The sequence below is a fragment of the Trachemys scripta genome, chromosome 9 (genome assembly GCF_013100865.1).
Source record: "Trachemys scripta elegans isolate TJP31775 chromosome 9, CAS_Tse_1.0, whole genome shotgun sequence".
Lineage (NCBI taxonomy): Eukaryota > Metazoa > Chordata > Testudines > Emydidae > Trachemys > Trachemys scripta.
The window spans coordinates 81,759,931-81,781,894 of record NC_048306.1 but is presented as its reverse complement, the minus strand read 5'-3'; the positions used below and the strand labels follow the sequence as shown (position 1 = coordinate 81,781,894).

At 42.1% G+C, this 21,964-nt stretch overlaps 1 protein-coding gene across 2 annotated transcripts in view; it reads right to left on the bottom strand.

Annotated features, from left to right (window-relative positions):
• The window catches only part of MFSD1 (major facilitator superfamily domain containing 1), a 32,282-nt gene extending 10,978 nt beyond the window's left edge, over nucleotides 1-21,304 (bottom strand). The window contains exons 1-11 of one of the 2 annotated variants that reach the window (XM_034781446.1): nucleotides 21,048-21,304; nucleotides 17,557-17,609; nucleotides 13,403-13,515; nucleotides 9,538-9,580; nucleotides 7,182-7,249; nucleotides 6,179-6,287; nucleotides 4,823-4,925; nucleotides 3,703-3,801; nucleotides 2,571-2,682; nucleotides 1,650-1,706; nucleotides 615-771 (exon numbers count right to left, since the gene is read on the bottom strand). In XM_034781446.1, coding sequence (XP_034637337.1) covers nucleotides 615-771; nucleotides 1,650-1,706; nucleotides 2,571-2,682; nucleotides 3,703-3,801; nucleotides 4,823-4,925; nucleotides 6,179-6,287; nucleotides 7,182-7,249; nucleotides 9,538-9,580; nucleotides 13,403-13,515; nucleotides 17,557-17,609; nucleotides 21,048-21,198 — 1,065 coding nt within the window. In that variant the 5' untranslated portion in view covers nucleotides 21,199-21,304. The remainder of the gene's footprint in view (nucleotides 1-614; nucleotides 772-1,649; nucleotides 1,707-2,570; nucleotides 2,683-3,702; nucleotides 3,802-4,822; nucleotides 4,926-6,178; nucleotides 6,288-7,181; nucleotides 7,250-9,537; nucleotides 9,581-13,402; nucleotides 13,516-17,556; nucleotides 17,610-21,047) is intronic. The other variant, XM_034781448.1, reaches the window with a different exon arrangement.
• Nucleotides 21,305-21,964: the final 660 nt, after the last annotated feature.

Sequence of the window (21,964 nt, the reverse complement as noted above, 5' to 3'; positions counted from 1 at the left end):
GAAGTGTCTAATCTGGTGTCTAATCCTACTAAGCTGTCTAGGTCTACACTACCGCAGGATCAACGCTATTACGATTGATGCACCGGGGGTCAATTTAGTGGGTCTAGTTAAGACCCGCTAAATCGACAGCAGATCGCTCTCCAGTCAACTCCAGTTCTCCACCGGAATGAGATGAGTAAGGTAAGTCAACGGAAGAGCGTCTCCTGTCAACCCAGTGTGATGTAGACACTGCAATAAGTGGACCTAAACTATGTCAACTCCAGCTACGTTATTCATGTAGCTAAAGTAGCATAACTTTGGTCGACTTACCGTGGTAGTGTAGACATAGCCATAACTTCAAGCAGATAATCACATTGTGCAAAATATTCCCAACTTCACTTTTAATTTCTGTTTCATGTAGCGTTCCCTTGTTCTTGTATTCAAAGAGAGTAAACAGGAGTGCCTGATTAACTTTCTCTATACCATTCATTATTCTCTCTCTCCATGGTGGTGGACTAGTGGGCACAGTGCCAGCAATATGGTCAAAAGAGCATGATAAATACAATTTATCACATGGCTATCAGATAAGATCACATATGTACACAATTAAAGTCATTACTACTAGTAAGAATTACCATAGCAATCCAAGGGTTCCAGAAAGTAAAGGCCAACATAATGTGAGAAGCAAGGGTTGCCACTACAGCAAACATAACCCAGATAATATTTCTTCCAAGTTTATCCACCAGGAATCCAAAGACAGGGGACATGGGTGCTGATATGATATATACAATGCTACAAAGAAGTGATAAAGAATATTTGAAAACACATTTATTCTACATTTTAAACCACAAGGCAACTTCTGTCTTTCCATCATGAAGCATCACTATCTATACCACACCAAATTCCCTCTTCACTGTGGAGCCCCCATGCTTGAATTGTTCTGGGACGCTTGAGTGCATAACAAATACATTCCCTCTCCAAAAATAAATATCAAAGCAGCATAATTAGTGTCTGGTAGTTGAGGGACAGGGGCAAATTTAGTGTTCACCACCTTGATAATTCAGGGATCAGCCTCAAGAGAAGAAATCTAGCCCACTTGTATTGCAGAAAGGTGATTAGCCATTTGTAGAAGTCAGAAGGGCATCATCCCAGAGACCAAGATGTCTAGGTAGCCAACAGTGTGGTCTACTGGTTAGAACACAGGAATGATTTGGGAGCAATGGATTCTGTTTTTGGCACTAACAGTCACTTGTATGATGTTGAGCAACTCATTCACCCTACCTCACAGATTTGTTATACTTTAGTTCGTTGATTGCCAAGTACTATATAGCTACAAAGCATAATTAGCCTGCTTTAATAAGCTCTGCTTGGGAAAGGAGTGCTTCTCAGTCCATGACTCCTTTAACAGTTGTCACAAGGCAGATCTTTCCTTGTCTAAACAAAGCCCCAGGATTCATTTTTATAGTCTGGACTTTCCACAAAGGAAGGACTGATGCTCCTTGATAAAATAGTCTACCCATGCCCCCGGGAATGCATTAGTCATACAGCACAACACAAATATGTCTGAAGACAAGATTTTTGGGAAAGACTCTCTACTGTCTCCCTAGACTAACATGTGACTGACATGCTCTTACATAAAAGCCTTTAATCAAATAAATTGGCAAGAATACCTGTTAATTGCACTTGCTTCTTGAGAAGAAAATTTGAATTTCTCAATGAAGAAAACCCTAAAGTAAAATCCACAGAGGAGTTTTAGAATTTTTTTACCCATTTAAAATGTTACCATTTTAGCTTAAATTTGAAAGTGAAAATAGGAAAAAAATTCAAATTTACTAAGTTTTTTTTAAAAACAAACAGTTTGACGTAAACAAAGAATGCATGTTACAGAAAATGAAATCTTCCAGAGAACATAGATACTGCATATAGAATTTCACAAGGTATTTAGGAGATAGATTTCTATAGTAGAAGGTTCTAAAAATGTTTTTTTCTACATCAGAAGAAGTCATCAAAAGCACAACTCACTGGTGGCTAACCTAGTGATGGCACAGCAAGGACCAAGCCTCTGTATTAGACTGACCAAAGCAGGACCTTTTGGAGATGATGCATAAGCAAAATGGAAAAGCCGGACAACTATCTTAGCTTGGAGAAGTCTGATGGTTAGTGATGCTTAGTCAAATCTCCACTTAACCCAATTCCAAGTTTTGGGTAACAAATGTAACATGCATTACACCAGCTCAACCAATGCTAAAACCTAAAGTGTATTTTTAAGAAAGTGCAACAGATAAGAAAATCCATCACAACTCTCAAATGGTAAGAGATGGCACAAGCAATGTCACTGAAGAAACATCAAAAGCAGACTAATGGCAGAACTGCTACAAAAACATTTCCTAATGATTTCTTGAAAAATAAAACAGCAATAATTTTTTTTATTTTAAATACATCTTTAAAAATGTACATTGTCTCTACAAAGAGTTCTGTCCATTAACTTTGTGCCAAACTGGTATGGTATGTTAGGAAGCGATGTTTCTGATGCAGCTATTTATATTTCATTTAAAAAGGAGGGGTGGGGGAAAAAAGAGAGAGACACTTACTTCCCAAGTCCAATGAAAGGAAACACAGCCGCATAATAACAAACACAGATTATAAATATGAGCCACAAGGACAACGAGAAGTCTTTCACATCAGTTAATTTAATCACTTCACCTTCAGAAAGAAAGACAGATATTGGGATCAATGCAAGTTATCTATAGATCTTTAAAAAAAATTAAACTTAATAAAACTAAATGCATTGTAGAACTGAGCACTCATGTAGTTAGATTTTGTATGATAAATATAATCTCACTATATAATAAATTATGCAAGAGGGAGCTAATGACAAGTTTCAACTAGCATTTTCATTGATCCTGTTTTAACGCTATAGAACTGCCAAAACTGAAGACCAAAGTCCAATGTATTCCATGGCAAGCTGGACTTAAATTCTGCAGCACGGTCCCCAGAGTCAGAGACAGTCTGGTTTAGCAGAGTGGAGCATCTGCAACGACTTCTATTTAGATAAAGAAGTTGTCAATTGAAAAGTGAAATTTTGCTGCAACCCCTAACTATGGAGAAGTGATTAAATGTGGGGAGAGAGCAAAACAAATTATTTCCAGTATGCCTCAGATTTTTGTATAAACAACACATCACTACAGATTGTTGGGGGAAGATTTATACTCAGGGCGGCCCTGTGTATACTGGGTGTAACCTGTGTAAAAGAAAGTTGGACTCTTTACACCTAGAGAGCACAGGAGGTTTTTGAGGTTGCAGGACACATATTAGCTGGATATTTCTATTAATAATAAGCAGTTATTAAATAGCTACGGCTTACATTTATATGTTCTTCATTTCAGCATTAGCCCTGACAGAGTAAAACATAGGACAGTTCATGCCCCTTTTGTAGGCTCTAGAAGAGGACATTGCATCCAGTTTTCACTCATGTTTTCGATCATGACAGCTAGAAGCAGGGTTTATTGTGCAGCAAGGAGAGGATGAGAGGTGGTAAAAATCAAAGCACCGGGAGCCTGATATGACTAATGGACAGATAACTGGAATTTAAGTGTAAAGGGTATTTTGTTCTAGAGTGAAAGATATGAATCCAGGTTACATACACACTTCTAAGTAACTGATCTAGTACTATAGATGAACATACTATGCAAATTGAGCATTTTAACGATTTTTATCACTCACCCGTTTTTCCTTGCTCTTTACAAAGGATTTTTTCTGCTCTCTTGTCCAGATAAGCAAGAATTAGTGCACAGATTAGTGAAAAGATACATGTTACACCACCTGGAAGAAGAGAAGGAGTTCACTGTATAGTAGTAACTCCAGAAAGGACTTAGTTCATGTATGTTTTATCATACACCTCTAAACAGAACAGACCAGTCTAACAATTGCAGTGTTTACTATGACCAAACACCAGTTGCTAGCATTATAAAACTAAGTGGACTAATTCAAAGTCTGAAGAATGTAAAGATATTTTGGCTTACTAAACACTACCTTATACAGACACCACCTCAAAATCTTTTACCTTTTATTTTCAAAAACAAGTGTCGCAAGTACAATTGTGCCTGTATTTGATTACAGATAACTGCACTTTATCTAGAAATATAGTTACGTGACTACACACACAAAACAGCAGTTACAGGATAATGAGTGCAATGCATGAGCAATTCTGCACCAAAAGCTAGTTGTACTTGAAATATCAGAAGCAAAGCTCAAGCCCAAATGTAAGCAGGAGCAATGTCTTAATGCCCATGGTTTGGTTTTGTGGGGGGGAAGGGGACAAAAACCTCACCCAAGTGGAAATTTTCTCTCTTCAGAGTACAGCTGAATAAACATGTACAAGAACTTTGACATGCTGCCTTTCTGAGGGACAAGGGATGCACATAGTTCAATGGAAGATTAAAAAAAAAAAAAAAATCCACCCATGATTTCCAAGCATATGCAAGACATGAAAGCCACAATGCATCCCCATAATGAAGACTAACTTTGGTTTCAGTTGCTGGCTATACACACCATAATACACCACTAACTGTCAATCAAATGTGGTAACTACCCAGATGTTGACTTTGCTTAAAGTCTTACCTTGCCAGTTATACTGCTACTCTCAGACTGATCTATAGTTTATTTTCAACACTATCAAGCAAATTTTCAGCTGAAGAAAATATAACAACTCGCTCATTTAGCTTTTTCTAGTTCATGCATATTCTTTAAAATGTTCAGTGTACGTTGCTTATGTCATGTAGCATTCAGGATTTTTAGACATGTGTTACTGATGACTTTTTAAAAAAAAAAAATATTTACTAACCTATCAGGAGTGTAAATCCAAGTGTACTGTGACCTGTAGAGCCCAGCAGATCTTGAACTCTGGAGTATATCCATCCCATGATATTCATATTCACAGTGCTCCCCTAGACAGAAAGGACAGTCATGAAGAATATTGCAGTTTACAATTCTATTATAGTTTTAAAAGGATCAGCTCAGGTGAACAGTTTAAGTCTCACCAATTTCCCAATAAATATAAAAGCCATCTAAAAAAGAATAGATCTACAAAATAAGCTTAATTTATGTATCCCAAGGTTATAAAATTAAAATTGCAACTAGTACAAGAATTGAATAGGTTCAAGATTACAAAGATAAGAACCCAGTCACATACAAAGTTTCAGAAGAAACCCATATTTGATGTTTCTGCACTAGCAGCAATACCACCATGAAGTCTGTATTATACACTGTAACGACTTATGTGTTCTACGTATGATTTGTTTAACCCATATTTTAAGTAGACTTCAGGAGGACATGTCTAACCAGAGCAGAAGATAGTCCTCCCAGAACAAGGGATATTCCAATGCACTGTTAAGGGAAGGCTGGAAAAGGAAAAAGAAAAAAGGAATTTTTTTGCCAGAAGCTGGGAATGGGCAACAGGGGATTGATCACTTGAGGATTACCTGTTCTGTTCATTCCCTCTGGGGCACCTGGCATTGGCCACTATCGGAAGACAAGATACTGGGCTAGATGGACCTTTGGTCCGACCCAGTATGGCTGTTCTCAATCCTTATTTCCTAGCCCAAACAGGATGAACAGCAGGCCCATCGTTGGATGGCAGGTCAGATATATTTATATAAAGTCCATAAAACACTATTTTAATATTTCTATACTGAACAGTTATGTTGTAGAGTAAGCACAATTAGAAGCTTAGGTCCCAAATCAATTGATGTATACTGCAAATTAAAATTAAAAAAAAGCGCAAGCAAAACTCAGCCAAGTTGGAGTACGCTGCATGAGTAAAGTCTGTTGTACATTTTAAAAATTCACCCTTGAAGGCGGCAGACATTACTGCCATTCCTGTCCTGCCTTTGTAGGCAGTATTAGTTTTCACCAGGGCCTCTTCAGAAGTTTGACAGTTAACACCTCAAGGAACTGCTGTGTCCTGGTGGTTACATCATGCAAACTGTAATGCACAACATCCACGTTGGAGTTTAAAATGCTCTCTTATCAGATTCTTCGTAAATGGAGTTTTGGCAATTTTCCACCAGTGCATCCTGACTTCACCACACAGTTCCCACTTCCACGGAGTACAAAGTCAAATTTTAAACATATGATTATTAAAAAATAAATAAATAAATAAAAATTTTTAAAAATCGCGTTTATAGGTCTTCATACTTACAATTCTGGCCATGCTAAGTTGTAATCCAAACACAAGATTTAATTCCTTGCCTTTAAACCAACTGACAGCATAGGCATTTTGTGCTACTGCTAAGGATTCCCCACCAATTCTAAATGAGGGAAAGAGAAATATATATAAAAATGTAATCTGAACACCTGTTGTGATATAACAATTCAGTACACTGGATTGACTTCAGTTTGTGTAGTGCTGTGTAGGTTCACTTGAATTTTACATGCACACATCTAAAATAACATGAATCATAACTAACAAATGTGTAGGAAAGGCAATGGTTTTGCATTTTGAAGACTATAGCAAAAAGTGGAAAAGAATAAGCTAAAGTCTATGAAAATGGATTTGGTTGTGCAAAGAGAGCAATGTGAAGACAGCAGAGGCAAAAGTGAAATAAGTGAGATTGCAGCACCTTCTTAGCTGAGATGGAATAGTGTAAGAGCCAAGGGGTGATGACTAAAGTTAACAGAGCCAGGATTTCACAAAACTAAAGTATGTGTTTATTGTTGCTCATCTACAGTATGTCATGGATTGTCAAATTTTCATACTGTCGATCACACCTTAATAAAGGTATCTTATAGCCCACCTCTTTTCATTTTTGAACCTGCAACACCCCAATTATTTACATGTTAAATTGTATTAAATGCTAAAACACATTACTTTTACAACTGGAGACAAGGAGCACCAGCACCACAGCGCTATTCAGATCTTTACAGATGACTGCTTCGCCTGCTGGTTACGTATGGTTTCGTTATTGTTTAAATTAAGTAAAGACATTAAATACAGCACTGAAACATTAGAAAGTCCTTTCTAATTCTTTAATAAATTTAGGAATGCAATTGCAACCCTTTGCAGACCTCACTGAAGATATATCGAGACCTAAGTATGTAGGCTGTGGGAGCACAAGTATGCAAGGCACTTTGCAGAATACAGAAAAAGGTGGTCATGTCTCTAAGTGCATACAATCTGATGTTGACCTTTTACCTAGACTTACCCAAATACAAATCTGCCAGCTTCCATTAGCCAAAAAGCATTAAATAGAGCTCCCATCGCAAAGATCACCTGTAAAATAGTAACATTTAAACAAAAAACAGAACAAATTTTAACAACCCAACTTTAAATTAAAATGATTCTGGAACATCAAATTACACAAATCACATACCACATGAGCTAACAAGCTGTTTTTTGCTTTGTGTTTTTTTTTTCCTGAAAGCTAGCAAACATATGGAACTTTGCAATATTTTAATGCTTGATGTGCTGCTAATGAGCATTTAAATACACACATTTGTAAGTATTGACAATACTACCTAGGAAATTTAATCAAATGCCTACTGACGAATATCCAGTTAACTGATGCAAACTGAATTTCTGTTTAAGCATTTAAGTTTAAAAAACTAAAAAGAAAGCAAGTCTCTTTGTAAAAGTATTCTTCATACTAGCTGCTGAAGGCATTCTAAAGTGTGGATGAACATTTGAACCTATGGAAAGGATTTTTTTTTTTAATAAAATTACTAATTATAGTCAGTCCCTGTCACTAATAGGTTATCATGCACAGAATATGGATCAATGCATTACTTAGTTACTATAGTTTCGATCAATTTAAACAAGCTAATAAAGTTGAAAAGTGCTACAAAATCCTTATAAAAATATTGTTTGCAAAGTCTGATTAATTGTACCCAAACCTACAGCAGTTTATGTATATGCAGCATTCCCATAACTAAAAATATAGGAAATACAGAACTGTGAAATAGTTTTTCCTAGCTTAAAAGGAGCTTAATTATTGCCCATGTTATCGGATTACCCCTCCCGGCAGGAAGATGGACACAAGTTACTGCAAGGCCACGTGGGAGGAAGGATGTTTACAGGGCACTGTACTTTACCACTACATAGAGTCAATCAGAACTACTACAGAACAGACGCACCCGATGTGCTCTAGGTTTTAAGGCCGTGCAGGTTTCAGGTAGAAGGGAAGAATCAGGACAACTGTTAACAAGGCACATGATTCACTTCAAAAAAATCAAGTACAGGTGAATGCATTAACAATAACTAGGGTTACCATTCGTCCGGATTTACCCGGACATGTCCTCCTTTTTGTGCTAAAAATAGCGTCCAGGGGGAATTAGTAAAGCACTCAAAATGTCCGGGATTTCCCCCCACCCCCAGCAGAGCAGAGCGAGCGGCTGGGAGGGCTGCAGGGATGTCCTGGGCTGGACTCCGGAGCAGCTGTAGAGGAGCTCCGCCCTGCATTCTGAGCCAGCAGCACTCCCCTGCAGCCCCGCTCCGGCAGCACTGTGCAGGGCCAGGGACCGGGTTTTGTTGTGCTGGGGAGCGCAGCCATGTGTCTGGCTCACACAGAGCCCAACACCCTGTTCTGAGCAGCAGGGTAAGGGGGCCAGGGAGGTTCTGGAGGGGGCAGTCAAGAAACGGGGGGGGGGGGGTCGGGAGTTCATGGGGGGGCTTTTTGGGGGGGGGGGAGAAAGTTTTGGGCAGTCAGGGTACAGGTAGGGGGTAGGGTCCTGGGGGGCAGTTAGGGGACAATGCACAGGGAGTCTTAGGTAGGGGGTGGGGTTCTGGAGGGCAGTTAGGAGCAGGGGTCCCAGGAGGGGGCAGTCAGGGGACAAGGAGCGGGGGGGGGGCAGGAGTGGGGAGAGGGATCGGAGCAGTCAGGGGACAGGGAGCAGAGGGGGTTAGAGGGGTTGGGAGTTCTGGGGGGGGGCCTGTCAGGGGGTGGGGAGTGGTTGGATGGGGCGTGGGAGTCCCAGGGGTCTGTCTGGGGATGGGGGTGTGGATAAGGGTTGGGGCAGTCAGGGGACAAGAGGCAGGGAGGCTTAGGTAGGGGGTGGAGTCCTGGGGGGCAGTTAGGGGCAGGGGTCCCAGGAGGGGGCAGTCAGGGGACAAGGAACGGGGGGAGGGTTGGGGGATCTGGGGGGGGCGGGAAGTGGGAGGGGCTAGGGCGGGGCTCCTCCCGTCCTCTTTTTTGCTTGCTGAAATATGGTAACCCTACAATAACCATCCTGGAAAAATGTGGGCAACAGCAAGTCTTTATGTAACTCCAGGCCAAAATGGACGCTGTATACCATAAATAACTCTGCAATAATAAAGAATCTTAATTTGAACAATATAAGCAGGTATCTTATAAAATACCTCTATGGGTTTCTTAAGGCAATTCCACAATTGTTAATCCTAGCCTGGTTTTTGCCTGAAACCCTCTATCTGAAATGCACAGTTATGGAAGGGTATGATGCATTTTAATTAGCACAGATTAATTATGCTATCTATGCCTTTTGTTCACCAAACCCTTCAACAACAACATGACACAGCCTGTTGTGCCCCCTTTTGTTTGCACTTACTTGTCCAACACAAACAAAGGAGCTGAATATTATGGTGCCCAACCTGTCAATGAAAGTTTGAGATATTTAAAACTTTAAAATAAAGCCAGAGGTATTAGAGTACATTGAAAATATTTAATGCTACTACACATTAAAAACAGAAGTGCTTCTGAAGCGTTCTTAGGTTTGGAGATTTAAATCAAACTGCCCAGAAATCTCTTTTCTACCTGTTACTAACCATGTGCCCCAGGATGAGGAAACTGCTATTGCCTATGACCAGCAGAAATGTTATTTGGAAGAGTAAGTGTGTGGCTCAGGACTTCTAGCTCTATTTAAGAGAATTTACATCAGAAAGCTCCATATTACATGGACATGCCAGAGCTCTCTCTGGCTAAATATTGCTTATCTGACCATTAGCAGTAAAAAAAAGTCTGGCACTCTTCATACAAGCTTTCTTTGTGCTAAAGTGATGTATTTGTTACATTCATTGTATTGGAAATACCATACTTCCTTCCCCGAAACTTTAAAATTTAATATGTAAACATATTAAGGGGACTGGACTAGATGATCTCTGGAGGCCCCTTCCAGTCCTATGATTCTTTTATAGTTTACAAACAATACTTGATCCTTTCTTTTGCACTGGTTTGGTGTTCATAGATACACGTCTGAGGTGATAACAGATTTGAGAAACAGGAGTGCATATGTTCTGGTTTTCAAGTACCATGATCAGTTTCCAATTCATTTTAAACCTGTAACTTTAATCTTCATTGTTAGAAGGAAGGCAGTGTAATACATAAAGTGACAACTAGAATACAGTGAAAACATTACAGCATAGGCACTGACTCCATATGTGCTCCAAGGCTAAAGCACCGACTGAAAAAAGTGAGTGGGTGCTTAGCACCCACCAGCAGCCTGCTTCCCTCCCACCCCCTCAGCATCTCCCATCCGCCGGTGGCCCTACTAATCAACTTCTCCCCTTCCCTCCCAGTGCCTCTCGCCTGCCACGATCAGGCGGGGGGAGGAGTGGGGACAGGGCACACAGAGGAGAGGCAGAACTGGGCAGGAACAGGCAGAGCGGGGGATTGGCCAGTGCCCGGGCCCGGAGGAAACCTCATAGCAAAGGACACACATGCCTCACTTTTATCGTGATTTGGTTAATACTTTTAAAAAAAACTGAAGAAAATGTATTCTTTCCACTTTCCACTATGTTCGAAATGTATTAGCTCCATTCAGCACTTTGTAGTCAAAATCTAATAGTTTGCTCTGTAGTGAGTGCATAACTTAATATTTACTCCAGAGGCTGGAGGAATCAAAGCTCCTATACAGTTTTTCCACTTCCAGACTCTCATACTATTACTACATATACAAGAGATTCATATACCCAGCAGTTCAAAAATAGTACTGTGGTGTTTTTTTAAAGTACAGCTGTTAAGACACTATTCCCCTTTAAATAAGCCTGTATTAGATACGTGAATCTATCTGCCTACCCTTGAAACAGTTTCTTAGTAAAAACTTAGTACACAAACCAGACAACTAAAGTTGTGAAATATTTCCTAACAGGATGGATTGATTTAAATCACTGAATTCAAATCATGCTTAAATCAGCAAGCAGGAAACCTTGATTTAAAAATGTTATTCTTGTTTTACATTTGTACTTAGGGTATGTCTACGTATAGAGCTGGGGTGTAATTCCCAACCTGAGGAGACATTTGTACTAGCTCTGATCTAATGTGCTGAGCATAGGTGTGGTAGCATGAGCTGTGGAAATGGCTAGCCACCCCCCATGTACATGCCTACGGTCTCTGATGGGTACATACTTGGGGCAGCTAGTCCATCCTGCCACTCGCGCCTCCCCAGCCACAATCCATTTCTAAACATGTTAGTTAAATCAGAGCTAACGCAGATGTCTCCCCTTGTGCTGGGAATCACATCCCTAGATTCAAGTGTACACCGTCTATAGTCTAAAGGAAGGTTACACCAAATAATGATAATGAAGCATTAAAACACATTCCTTAGCAACAAATATAACCTTTCCACTAAATTTAGTACTTTGTTAATCTGAAGAATACATTAAATCTATAAACGTGTATTTAAGCAGTTATATAAACTAACATACATTTGTCCAGATTCTTAATTTTTACATTTTTTTATGTTAGAAAATGGCACAACACATTTCTTATTTGCTAGATTACTGTATTTTACTTACTGTATATACCCGATCATAAGCCAGTTCGTTTATAAGCCGACCTCCACAAGATGGATAAGTAAAACTGGAAAATTTTCTGGAAAATTTTTATAACCCGTTCATAAGCTGACCCTATAGCTCAGGGGTCAGCAAACTTTGGCTTCTGAGGCATCAGGATAAGCCGCTGGTGGGCCAAGATGCTTTGTTTACCTCGAGCGTCCGCGGGCACGGAGGTAAACCTAAGTAAACCTGATGGGCCAGAACAGCAACTGGTGGGGAAATTTGGGGGGGAGGGAGGAGGAAGAGACAAGCTGGGAATCAGGGGAGTAACCCCTGTGACCACCCCCCACATGACCCCACCCCTAGCCCGGGACCCCCACACTCTCCCCACCCCATCCCTTCCCACCTTATCTGGGGAGGATGTCTCTGGCCTGGCTGCAGCTGCTTTGGAGGCTGGGGGGAGAGCAGCGCACCTCTTCCCTTCTGGCTCTGCTGCCTCTCCTTGCTCCCTCTGTTGGGGGGAGGGACTGTGTCCCACCTCTCCCTCTCTATACCCGTTCATAAGCCGACCCCCTTCTCTTGTGCTTCCCTTTTTTACTAAAAAAAATTTGGCTTATGAATGAGTATAGACGGTAGTATGTGTGTCAAGCTGCATTTGGATGGAAATTGGAATTCAGTTAAAAGTGTATTGTAAAATGCATTTTTGTACTTTATGAAGCCACTTTACATGTGCTGATATATAACAAAGTTTCCCAAAACATGTTTTGCATTTAAAACTAAATGTAATTAAGCAGAATAGAAGTATTAGCTGTAGTTCACGAATTGACTGATTGTTTCTGATCACTATGATCCAGAATTTCAAAAGTAAATGTGCTTCGGCAGCTAAGGCACTTTTGAAAAATCCCACTAAACACCTAAATCTGGCCTTACTTCTCAAAACTAAATCTCATCCTCTCCATAACTAGTTTTTAATCCTAGATTGGATTAGGAAAACAAACTTTCCTGCTTTTTCATCTTCCAGTTAGTTTCTCAACTTTGAATAAAATAGTCCACATGAAGAAAAGTCTCTCCACATTTGCGACTTAAACAGAAACCCAGAAGTAATTAAGGCAAAAGTTTTTCTACACAATAAAAACTGAAAAGTACTTACATTTGGAAAAACAAATACCAGCATTTGCTCCATTGTAATATGAATACTTCATGCAGGACCTGATTTTGGGATTCTTAGAAACCTTGAGTTGACCTCAAAATAAAGATATTTTACCCTGATTCTGTACAAAATTTTAAAAAGGTATGCCGCCTTTTAACTCATTAAAATTTGAGGATTACTCAGTGATGCAGCATATTTTTATTTACATAATTGTGCTGTATTAGAGTAAATGTAGGCCTTAACATAAGTTGTCAATTTCAAGTCTCATTTTAAACAGGGTTGTGGGGTTTTTTTTAAATACATTTAAGTAAAAAAGACCCTGATAAGTCACATTTTTTTTAAAAGAATCAAAACGTATTATTCACCTTATAGAAAAACATCTGTGAAAGAAACAGATTTTGCAGCTTGTTCAGATTCAAACACCCAAAGAAACTCAGTGAAAGCTGATAGAATGTCATCTACACTGAAAATGTAGATGAGATTTTTCTGGACGTGCATCTCCCCTTCTAATGACCTGATCCTTAGAAGTGTGACACTGTTGTCATGCTTACCTTATTCCAAATACTCTGTCTATCAGAAAGCCTCCAAAGAAACAGAGAACCACATTGGGCCAGGAATACCAGGCATATAATGCCATGAATGTAGCTGTGTTCACCTTCATATCCTAAGAATATGCAAAATTTACAAAAAGAGAGTGTCATTTAGCACTATTTTAATTACAGTGACAAGACAGCATCTAATAATTAAAACATTAAAAATGCAGCCTTCCTTTTAAGAGATAAACGGTCATCAGGTGCAGGGCTGGCTTTAGGCCAATTCAACCAATTCCCCTGAATCGGGCCCCGCGCCCAAGTCCCGGTACGGCGTACCGGCAAGAGCAGTGCACCGTACTGGGATGGCCCAGCTTCCCCAGGGGGCAATTTAAAGGGCCCAGGCCCTTTAAATTGCCACTAGAGCCCCTCTGCTGGAGCCCTGGGGGAGGGCTGCGGGGCTCTGGGGGCTATTTAAAAAGTCTGGGGCTCCCGCTGCCTCTACTGCCTCGGCCCTTTAAATAGCCGCTGGAGCCCTGCCGCTTCCCCTGGGCTCCTGCGGCTATTTAAAGGGCTGGGGCTCCAGCTGCCTCTGCTGCACCCCCTGCCCTGCTCGCACCAGCCCCGCCCCCCCTGCCCGCACCAGCCCTGCACTCCCTGTCCTGCCCGCACCAGCTCCGCGCCCCCTGCCCTGCCCACAGCCAACCCCTACATCCCCTGCCCACAGCCAACCCCTCCTGCACCCTCTGCTCTGTCTCCAGACAACCCCTGCCGCACCCCCCTGCAGCCCTGCCCAAAGCCAGCCAGCCCCATACAACCCCTGCCCACACCAGCCCTGCACCCCCTTCCCTGCCTGCAGCCAGTCCTGCCGCACCCCCTGCCCTGTCTCCAGCGAACCACTGCCGCACCCCCCTGCCTGAAGCCAGCCAGTCCCGCACTCCTCTGTCTCCAGCCCTGCCAACCCATGCCACACCCCCCGCGGCCCTGCTTGAAGCCAGCCCGCCCCACACACCCCTGTCTCCAGCCAGCCCCCCACCCCTTGCCCTGCCTGCAGCCAGACCCTACCTCCGGTCAGCCCCTGCCCTGCCTCCAGCCAGCCCCATGTCCACTGGTGCCCTGCAGTTCCCAGGGCAGTAACCCTGCACACCTGCTTCAATGAGGGGGGCAGGGAGCAGCTGGGACCCACACAGGTGCACAACAGGGTGACCAGACAGCAAGTGTGAAAAATTGGGACAGGGGGTGGGGGGGTAATAGGATCCTATATAAGAAAAAGACCCAAAAATTGGGACTGTCCTTATAAAATCGGAACATCTGGTCACCCTAGCACACCCCTAGAGAGTGGCAGGGACCCACACATGTGAAACGGACCTCATTAATAACCGATCAACAGCATATATGACGCAATGTACATAATATATAATTTTATTATTTATATAGTTATGGAAAGTAAATAATACATGGAAGAAATGAAAGGGTTTTTTTTTTTTTTTTTTTTTTTTTAAAGTCATCCCTGCCAGGGAGAGGGGTGGTAGAGAGGATCTCTTCCCGGGAGATACTGTACTCCAGGCTCAGCTAGAAATCCCCAGGTCCTTGCTTTGCCTCCAGAGATGCGCAGAATAGATTCCACCCTGAGCATGGCTCAATGGGATGCAGCAAATGCAAACCTTCTGTATGGGATCCCTGTAGAGACACACAGCTCCCGAATCGCTAGTTCACAGCTGCAGCACACTGCGCCCGTGGCTGTGAGGCCGGAGCGGCCTACACCCCCACGCCTGTGATTAAGAAACTTATTGGCTGACCTAATCATCACCCTCACTGCTCGCTTTCACGTGCACAAGATATGGGCTTGTTAAGTCATGTTGAGTATTGTATGCTCCTCTTATGCGCAAAAATTGAACCACTTACAAGTGTTGTAAACAGAAAAGTAAGATAATAAAAACCCCAGTGAAAAGTCCCTGGGAGGCTTTTCGGCTACCAAGACCTGGTGCTCTGTCTCCTTCCTTTTTCGTCGCCACAGATCCCCAAATCCTGCCGCCTCCTCATCCCCTGCAGTCTTAGGGCTAGTCTACAGTAGCACGCTATATCAGCACAGCCTGTAGTATGTCTGGTAAAGACACGCTATGCTGACAGGAGAGTGCTCTCCCATTGGCTTAATTACTCTACCTCAACAAGAGACGGAAGCTATGTCAGTGTCTCCCCCCAACTTAAGCACTGTCCACACCAGCACTAGGTCGATGTAACTTGCATCACTTGGAGAAGCGGCTTTTTCACACCCCTGAGCAACGTAAGTTACATTGACTTAAGCAGCAGTGTAGACAAGCCCTTAGATTTGCCCCTAAAACTGCTTTTACATCTACAATTTTTTGAAGATTTCAGTCATACTGCTCCTGCCCACCCCAAACCTTAAGCACAAGTGAAGCCTGGATATAGAGAAGAAGTCTTCTTACTGCTGACATGCAGAAGAATGGCATCAAGCAACACAAAAGGCAAATACCCTAGAACAGTCAGATGTGAACTGTATTCTTACAGAATGTTAAAAACAAACTAACCTCCAAGCTGATTTCTATAATCTCTTGAAAAACAACATGGTTCAGTGTTGAAATTAGGGTTAAGATAACACAAGAAATAAGCAAAATTTTGGCAGGTATATAAACAAGTTTAAATCGAGAACCTTCAACATGCAAAATACCGATGAATTTTGCATACCAATTTGTCTTTGAGTAAACTACACTAGTGTAATTATTTCCTCTTGGTTTTGGTTTACAGAGAGCCCAACTATGCAATTTTTACTTGTAATGAGTAGCATGAGTAGCATTTACCCACATGAGTAGCCCCAACTAAGTGAGTGGGATTATTTGTGCACAGATACTACTCAGTAAGGGTCATGGATGTTAATCACACTGTTTAATGCACTACCGGAAGGTGATCAGGTACTATGGTGATAAGCACAGTATAGGAACTTAGATAGAATCAATAGTTACAGAATAATGGCCCAGACTTTTTCCATGTCCTCAACTCCTTCCTTGCAACATAATCAATAAATTTTCAGATGGTCATCGCTTTTCTAGAGTTTGAGAACTTCAATTAGAGAGCAATTTGAAAGCAACATTTCAGTCATTTTCACCCTTGATTTTAAAGCAAGAGGCCGTGCTTACTGCAATCACATAAAGAGAAGAATCTGGTAGATCTTATGCAGCATTATTCCACAAGCTCATCTATAATTAAATGCAGAAAGCTACTCGAATGTTACATAGCAGTTCATTTCAAAAAGCAAGAAGTCATTGAATAAAAATATCGTTCCCAAATCAACTAACTCTGCTACATTCAATATATGCAGTATTTTTGTTTTATTCCTGCACATGACACTAGCCTTAAGCTTTGTCTACACTATCACTTTGTCCACAAAATTTTTTTTTGTTAGGGGTTGTGGGAGGAAACCACACGCCTTAGCGACATAAGTTTCACCAAGCGTTGGTGTGGATACCACTAGGTCAGCAGAAGATAGCTTCCGCCACTTGTTGGGCGAGGTTTAATTATGCTAGTAGCAGAACTCTCCCTTGCTTGCATAGAGTGACTACACAGGAGACCTTACAGCAGCACAGCTGTGCCGCTGTAAGGTCCATAGTGTGGACATCGCCTTAATGCCTTTAATACATGCAGCATGGGAAAGTTATGGTTCCTCAGGGAAAAATCAGCACCAAGTCTCAGCCATAGTTCTACCCCCCCAACTCCTTTTTTAAATAAAGAAGGAACTGGCAGGTGTAACTGACCACGGCCAAATGGACATGCAAATGTACTATTCCAGATAGGCAGGTTGCAGCTCATGTAGAGAACACTGAAGAGTCACAAGAAGGTCTCACTCATGAGTATCCGGTTATTTGCATGTACACCGAGTGAATTATTCCAGTTCATGAACTCTCATCTTGATAAGGAACGTCAAGTATTGCACATATACAGTAGTTTTAGATTTAAAACCTAAGCTACAGTACTTGACAATGCTCTTGTTATAAAGGTAAGTAGTCAACCCACTGGTTAATTAAATTACATGGCTGATTTCCCCATTCCACTAATGCATGCTTAAAGTCCTCTTTAGGTTATTCAGAAGTACGCTTATTACTAAAAACAATCCCCCCAAAAGAGTCAGTTATTATATGTAAGGAATTTTCACCACTTACCCTTTGAACCTGAGTCTGCAGAGCTGCTGGATTGTCATAGCAAAAATAGCTACCTACGGGGAGAATGAAGATACTAAATAAGCTTAGACAAACTATTTAGAAATACTGAATACAAAACTAAGATTATCTCAGTAAAGACGATCTAGTCACTTTCCATGTGGAAAGTGCAACAAATCAAGTTGGATTGCATTTTAAATGACATTTGCAAGAAATCATGCCACAGATAACAGAAGTTGCTTCCATTTCTGCCTACTAAATTCATTTCTCTCAGAACTTAATGAAGAATATTGCAAAAGTTTGTGATAAAATTACAAACAAACAAAAAATGTTGTATTTTATAATGCTATTTTAACAGCTTTAAAACTATTAATCTTTCCAGTTAAAACAAATTTCTTACTAAATGTCAAAAAAAAAAAAAAAAAAACCACAACCCACACAAATCCAATCAGTGACATTCATCTTCCGTTTGTTTAACAAACTGCTAGGAAATAAATTAAGCAGACAATATAAAGCATTCACATACTTAAATAGTAACTGGTCTTGTGAATAAAAGCAAGTTCTTGTCCATGTCAATGCAAGATATAACTTTTTGGACAGGTTTTTCGTTTAAATTAGTTTCATACCACAGCATCATTACTAGCCCTTGAACAGAGAAACACTTATCTTAACCATTACTGCCCCTCTGGAACATCTATTCTTCTGCATTTACACTAACCACACCCAAGGTTTGTTACTGCAAAAATACAAGTGGCAGTGCTCATACAGGAGCTATTTTTCTTTGATAACACAAGGCCCTTCCTGCTATCAGGAAAATGCTCATAACCGTACCGAATAAGTAATGAACCTTCAAAAACCACATAAACGGCATTTGATTAAAATGTGGTTCTTTAAACTGAAGATGTCCATGCTTCTGACAGTTTCCTTTTGTAAAAAGTCTGTAAAACCTACTGCAAACATTACTTTAAAAAGCATCAGCGAAAGGGTGTTTGGATTCAAATATTCCTGTGCAGTGTTCACAATTTAAACATTGTAGCACTGCACTAGTGCACCAGAAAGTCAGACTGAAAAATAAGAGTGACTTCTCTTTTTGTACTTTATTTTCCTTGTCCAGGTTGGATGGAGTAAAGTTAATTAAGTTTTTAGTAACTCAAAGAATTAGTAAAGTAAGATTTAACTTGAATGTGTCTCTACATACTGTTTGCATCAAGTTCAGTGCATAATGACCACTATTAACAACACATATCTAAACATGTTTTAGCCCATGATCATTTCAAATTAAACTTCTCAACCCTGAGGACTGTCATATTACAATCACAAGCTGTGAGAGTTTATGCTAGCTGAGAGGTAGACAGTGATTTTGGTGTCAAGTATCAGGGGGTAGCCGTGTTAGTCTGTATCTACAAAAACAACAAGGAGTCTGGTGGCACCTTAAAGACTAACAGATTTATTTGGGCATAAGCTTTCGTGAGTAAAAACCTCACTTCTTCGGATGCATAGAGTGAAAGTTACAGATGCAGGCATTATATACTGACACATGGAGAGCAGGGAGTTACTTCACAAGTGGAGAACCAGTGTTGACAGAGCCAATTCAATCAGGGTGGATGTAGTCCACTCCCAATAATAGATGAGGAGGTGTCAATTCCAGGAGAGGAAAAGCTGCTTCTGTAGTGAGCCAGCCACTCCCAGTCCCTATTCAAGCCCAGATTAATGGTGTTAAATTTGCAAATGAATTTTAGTTCTGCTGTTTCTCTTTGAAGTCTGTTTCTGAAGTTTTTTTGTTCAATGATAGTGACTTTTAAATCTGTGATCGAATGACCAGGGAGATTGAAGTGTTCACTTACTGGCTTATGTATGTTACCATTCCTGATGTCCGATTTGTGTCCATTTATTCTTTTGCGGAGGGACTGTCCGGTTTGGCCAATGTACATGGCAGAGGGGCATTGCTGGCACATGATGGCATATATGACATTAGTGGATGTGCAGGTGAATGAGCCCCTGATGGTGTGGCTGGGTCCTGTGATGCTGTTTCCAGAGTAGATATGGGGACAGAGTAGGCAACGAGGTTTGCTACAGGGATAGGTTCCTGGGTTGATGTTTCTGTGGTGTGGTGTGTAGTTGCTGGTGAGTATTTGCTTCAGGTTGGGGGGTTGTCTGTAAGCGAGGACTGGCCTGCCTCCCAAGGTCTGTGAGAGTGAGGGATCATTTTCTAGGATAGGTTGTAGATCGTGGATAATGCGCTGGAGAGATTTTAGCTGGGGGCTGTATGTGATGGCCAGTGGTGTTCTGTTATTGTCCTTGTTGGGCCTGTCCTGCAGTAGGTGATTTCTGGGTACCCGTCTTGCTCTGTCAATCTGTTTCCTCACTACCCCAGGTGGGTATTGTAGTTTTACGAATGCTTGATAAAGTTCTTGTAGGTGTTTGTCTCTGTCTGAGGGGTTGGAGCAAATTCGGTTGTATCTTAGGGCTTGGCTGTAGACAATGGATCGTGTGATGTGTCTTGGATGGAAGCTGGAGGCATGTAGGTACGTATAGCGGTCAGTAGGTTTCCGGTATAGGGTGGTGTTTATGTGACCATCAATTATTTGTATTGTAGTGTCCAGGAAGTGGATCTCTTGTGTTGACTGGTCCAGGAATTGACACCTCCTCATCTATTATTGGGAGTGGACTACATCCACCCTGATTGAATTGGCTCTGTCAACACTGGTTCTCCACTTGTGAAGTAACTCCCTGCTCTCCATGTGTCAGTATATAATGCCTGCAGTGATTTTGGTGTGCAGTGATAACTTCTATGCAGGCAAGCAGACCAGACCCAGCCCTGATTTTCTTGTTCAGAACTTGTGGAGGCTTCAAACTCAAGAAAAGCACATTTGCATCAATAATGGGTTTGTATGTTTTGCCACAGTGTGGTGAAATACAAAGAAGGCCAAAAGAAAATAAACTTAGCGCCTGCCTATACAGCATAATTCAAGTCAGGGAACCACATCTCAAATTTGAAAGAAAATAAAAGAAGAGGGAAGGTTTATATAGAAGAATTTTTAAAACTTAAGATGGAAGAAATAAGAACAGATACTAAACCTATCAGCCTCCCAACCTTTAACAAGCCCTGCCATAAAATGTAAATGTTCATCTCCAGGAGGACTCTTAATCCTACCTGTGGCAACAGACCTGTGCAGACGGGACACGGCTGTAGGTTTAGTGTTTACAGCCCCGGACACGGTTTGGCCCCAGGAACAAAGACAGAACAAAGCCAGGAGATAACAGGGACCCGGTCCCAGGACCTTGTTGAGGGGACAGGACGCAAGGTTGGGTGAACTGCGCGGGGGTGGGTGGGGCAGTGGGAGGCTCTGCCGCCCTCCTAACCATGGGCAGATGAGGAGCCCGGTCCCAGTCCTGCCGCTAAGGAACTGGGCATGGGGGGACAAGGGGGCTGGGGCAGAGGGGATCCGCGAGGCTCGCTGCCGCTGGAGCGGCTCCAGAGAGGCGGGACTTACCGAAGCCCAGGAAGCACATAAAGGCCAGGACCAGCAGCCGGTGGGCCAGCCGCCGCGGGTCGCACAGGGCCGGCAGCCCCTTGCGCTGGGGACAGTCATTGTGCGCCGAGTCCAGCAGCGGCCGCGCCTCCTCACCGCCCGGCTCCACCATCGCGGCGCGGCCCCGGCTTCCCGGAGTAGGATCCGAGAAGCTGTAGCAGGTCACGTGAGAACAAGTCAGCTGATCCCCGTCTACTGGCTGTCACGTGGGAAAAATAACGACCCATGGTGCCCGCCTCTTAGGCCAGCAGACGTTGCCCATAATGCAGCGCGGCCTAGCAGCACCCCGCCCTCTTCGTCGCAGGTGTTCACGTCACCTGCTGTGGCGCTGCTGAGCTCAGGAGAACACCCTGGGCTCTGCCCCTGCCCTGTGCCCCGCCCCCACTCTCCCCAGCCTCCCTTGCTCGTTTCCTGGGCTGGGGCAGGAGTCCTGACTTAAGAAAAGCTGACACTGGTGTTATTTTACCTGGTGATGTCACTCTGTGACTGCATAAGAACATGCACATAAAGTAGGTTGAACGCCCAGTAGAAGTGATCATAGAATCATAGGACTGGAACAGCAACATCTCCTTAACTTCATCTAAGACTGAGGGGCTCATTCTGATCTCATATACCCCAATTTCATACCAGTGTAATATCATGGACTTCAGTGGAGGTATTACTCCTGGTTTCCAGAGGTATGAGATCAGAATTAGGCCCTAAGTGCTATACAATCACTTGTTCTGTGCACATGCTATTATTTACATAACGTGGGCTAGATCACAGCTGTATGGCCAAAAAGGCGCAGTGGCGCATAGCAAGCTATATAATAGTTAATAAAAGGCAGCATCTGCTGAACGTGTTAGGCGTTTGATGTTCCTTTGTCCATGAGGAAGATC